Source organism: Apteryx mantelli, chromosome 4 (assembly GCF_036417845.1).
Source record: "Apteryx mantelli isolate bAptMan1 chromosome 4, bAptMan1.hap1, whole genome shotgun sequence".
NCBI lineage: Eukaryota > Metazoa > Chordata > Aves > Apterygiformes > Apterygidae > Apteryx > Apteryx mantelli.
Window position 1 is genome coordinate 10,048,455 of NC_089981.1, and position 3,925 is coordinate 10,052,379.

General features: G+C 42.6%; 1 protein-coding gene across 1 annotated transcript; it reads left to right on the forward strand.

Annotated features, from left to right (window-relative positions):
* Positions 1–2,808: 2,808 nt before the first annotated feature.
* On the forward strand, positions 2,809–3,714 carry LOC136992042 (olfactory receptor 4S2-like; the record flags this gene model as incomplete). The annotated part of the gene is made up of 1 exon (XM_067295724.1): positions 2,809–3,714. A coding segment is annotated over exon 1 (906 nt), but the record flags the coding sequence as incomplete, so codon positions are not given.
* Positions 3,715–3,925: the final 211 nt, after the last annotated feature.

The window sequence follows — 3,925 nt, forward strand, 5'->3', positions numbered from 1 at the left end:
AGATCTCTAAACACAGGTGAGGTAAGTTTTACAGCTTCTCTGCCTTCTCGCTTTGCTTCGCTTCGCTTCGCTTTGCTTTGCTTTCCTCTTTCTTTTCCTTTCTTCTTGCACAAATGTGAAAATACAGAAAGGAACTTCCACTGAAGTTATCAACTGTCTCTAGTTGTCTTTGGCTAGAATCATATGCAGAGCTAGTTGTACAGCTGCAGATTAGATTGCTTCGATATTATTCTTTTGTTTCCCATAACCACCTGAGATTTCAGGGAAGAATGCATGCAGTAAGGAGATGGTGCAATTTCTCACCCTTTCTGAGATGTTAAGAGTACACATGAGATTCATTTTATTTTGCAGCTGATTGCATTATGTCATATAGCTCAGGTCTACCCCTGCAAAGGCACTTGAAGAGATAAGCCATAACTGGTGGGAATCCTCTACTGAATTAGTCATTCTAGTAATCCTCTTGGAGTCAACAGTAAGAAACGGGTACCTGCAGCACATGATTCATCACATCTACAAGTAGACTGATCAGGTGTAATATGCCTAGCTTAGGTACAGGTGCCTACATGACTTAAGGCGATGAGATGAGATCAGACAGATGGGTAGTTTGTTAAATGCAGTTTGGTGGTGATGGAAAGCAAGATACATGGTCGAGCTGTCTGAATTGTGAATCGGTCCTTTTGTAGATGCACACCGTGTTTCTAGCTCAGGAATTTGCCATCTGCTGGCATTCAGGCATGCAGTTTCCCCTGACCATTTCTCTCTTGGTCACTCTTTTCTGATTGCCTAAATGTGGCCCTGCGATTGCTGTGGTATGCTTCCAGTCATGCTCTGGCTTGGATGGAGCCCAGCTATTTCTTTTCGACTGGGTACTGCACAGCCATAAAGGTGTGCTCATTTCATCCCTGTCATTTATTTTGTTGAGAAGTCTACATCGTTGCTCAGTAGAAGGAAGAGGGGTAGAAAGGATCACGACCTGGTAAGACGAGGGAGAAAGTGACCTCACGTTGTTCTTACTGATCCTTTTCCTTGTAGAAATATCTGAAAGGGAACCATCCATGTAAAGTTTACCCTTCTGCTTGAAAAACTTTCATCTAGTGTAAGTACAACTGTAAGCATAGGAAAAGTCCCTAACTTTGCCCACTTCCTCTCTCGGCTTCACTTTGGGGGTTTGAAAGTATTCTTGGCTTTTCTCAGTTTCAGTGTTTCCTGTGGATGCTTGATCCCTTTGTGCCTGCACGAGAATTTCTGATTATGCTGCAGATTGAAGTAGTTGGTAGATAACTTGGCTTAACTGAATCATTCCACAGATTTGCTCACAGATCACCAAGACAAATGAGAAGACCTGGTTGTGATGTAATTCTGCAGGACTTAAAATGGTGCATTTTAACACCAGCTGACGGGGAATGTTTTGATCCTAGAAGGAAGCCCATACAGGGGATATTTTTATTAAAAGAGTGCCTGCTTTTGGCTGACCTTAAACTCTCTGTGAAGAGTTTAATCCGGTGGTTCCCAGACTTCTTTGACCAAGGGAATTCTGGTGGTCTGGGTGCATAAAGGGAAGCTAGAGACGTTACACTCTTTCTAAAGATGTAGGCTACTCATTTATTAGTGACACGTAATGCTCAATGGGTTGTAGCTGGAATACAGGGTGAACCAAAGAAGTCCCATGTTTATGCTGGAATGTGACCTTGTCTCGAATGAGAAACTGTATGGATGTAGAAATGCCTAGGGACAAGGAGCTCAGCCATAACCTAAAACAGGTGGATGGCATTACAAAAAGCTCTGAGCTACTTTCAGGGACCAAAAGGGATTATTCTCTAAAGGTCATTCTAACCTGGTGGTGCTAATTTGCTTAAGCTCCTCATAGTGAATGGAGGAAAAAGGGGTTCTGCAAAGGACCCTAACTTAGTCATTCTGAATCAGCCTATAGAGAGACGTATACTGGCTGTTGAAGGAGTTTAGTTAGATTAGCTTCATTAAGCTAAGTTAACCCTTGAAAGCATCACGCAGAGTGTATCAAAAATCACACTAGGTAAAATCAGTACAGTGCTGGGACAGAAGATCTCACAAGAGTCTTTCATTCTTCCTTCCTCTGATAGAAACAATGCTGAGATTTAGAACAATGTCAAATACTCCATTAAGTCATATGTGCAATTTTTTTTTCCCTCCATGATAGATAACCTTTCCAGAACTCATTTTTCAGATTGTGACATTTCATATTTACGTTTCAAAATGTATATACACAAGAGAGTTCTTTTCTCTGCATGTGGGTACATTTCCCTTCTAAACAAGAATTCAAAGATCATGTGTACTTATAAAAGAAATCATCTTTCTGAGCAATATTTGCAGGTATTCTTAAAGACACCCATTTTACAAAGATTGCTGTCAGGGACTTTGTCTCCCCTGAGGGCAAACATGCTGCATTATCTGCCTCGTAGTGCCCAAGATGAACACACTGGCCTTGTCCTTAGTGCATGGAAGGCTACCAGCCATGGAGCCAGTCCTTCAAAATCCTGGAGCACCAGGATTAAGGAACATATATCACAGAGTGCACCTATCTCTGTGCCACCAAAACCATGGCAGAAGCTTTGTACTGTGGAGAATTAAATAGCCGTTAAAAAAAAAAAACATGACAGAAACTAAACGCTTCATAAGCTTAATACTAATGCTATATCTTTCTTGGTTTGTATCCACTTCTGATATAGAACTCATCATTAATAATGAAAAAATGCTGATGAATCATGTGTCTGTCTTTGTTTTCCCAGGTGTATAAGCTGTATATTGCATATTGCCACCCGACTGATCAACATGGAGAATGTAAGCAGTGTGAAGGAATTCATTCTTCTGGGCCTTTCAAAGAACCAAGGGGTGCAGAAAATATGTTTTGTGGTGTTTTTGTTCTTCTATACTGTTGTTGTGGCAGGAAATCTGCTCATCATTGTCACTGTAATTAGCAGTCAACGTCTGAACTCCCCCATGTATTTCTTTCTCTGCCACCTGTCCATTGCAGATCTTTGCCTCTCTTCTGTCTCAGCTCCCAAAATGATTGCTGACTTCCTTGTTGAAAAGAAAACCATTTCCTTTGGGGGTTGCATGGTGCAGCTATTCGGGCTACATTTCTTCGGTGGCGCTGAGGTCTTCATCCTCACAATGATGGCCTATGATCGCTACTTTGCCATGTGCAGACCCCTGCACTACACCACCCTCATGACCAGGCGTGTGTGTGGCTGGATGGTGATGGGTTCATGGGTGGGGGGCTTTGTGCACTCCCTGGTGCAGACCTTCATAACCGTTAGGCTCCCTTTTTGCGGCCCCAACGAAATTGACCACTACCTCTGTGATGTCCATCCCCTGCTACAACTGGCCTGTACCGACACCTATGTTGCAGGCATCATTGTTGTTGCCAATAGCGGAATGATTTCTTTGGTCTCTTTCATCATCCTGGTCACGTCCTACATTATGATTTTGTTATCCTTGAAAAGGCGAACATCCGAAGGGCGGTACAAAGCCCTCTCCACCTGTGGGTCCCACATTACTGTGGTGATTCTCTTCCTTGGGCCATGCATATTCATCTACATACGCCCATCCAGCAATCTCTCGGAGGACAAGAGGGTAGCTGTCTTTTACACCGTCATCACGCCCATGCTGAACCCACTCATCTACACACTGAGAAATGAGGAGATGAAAAGTGCCATGAGAAAACTGTGGAATAGAAAAGTCTGGAGTGAAAAGGGTGAGGTGTAGAACTGTGGTAACATTTTCTCAGGAGCTGAGAAAATCAAGTCTCTCTCACTATAATTCCATTTTGGAAAATTTACTGAAAGCTCCCTTTTGAAGAAAAGCTTGGTTTTAGCTGTTGCAGTAATTAGGAAGAAGCTGAAAGTTCATGTTTTGATTGGAATGGCATTGTAAACTCTGTGACTAG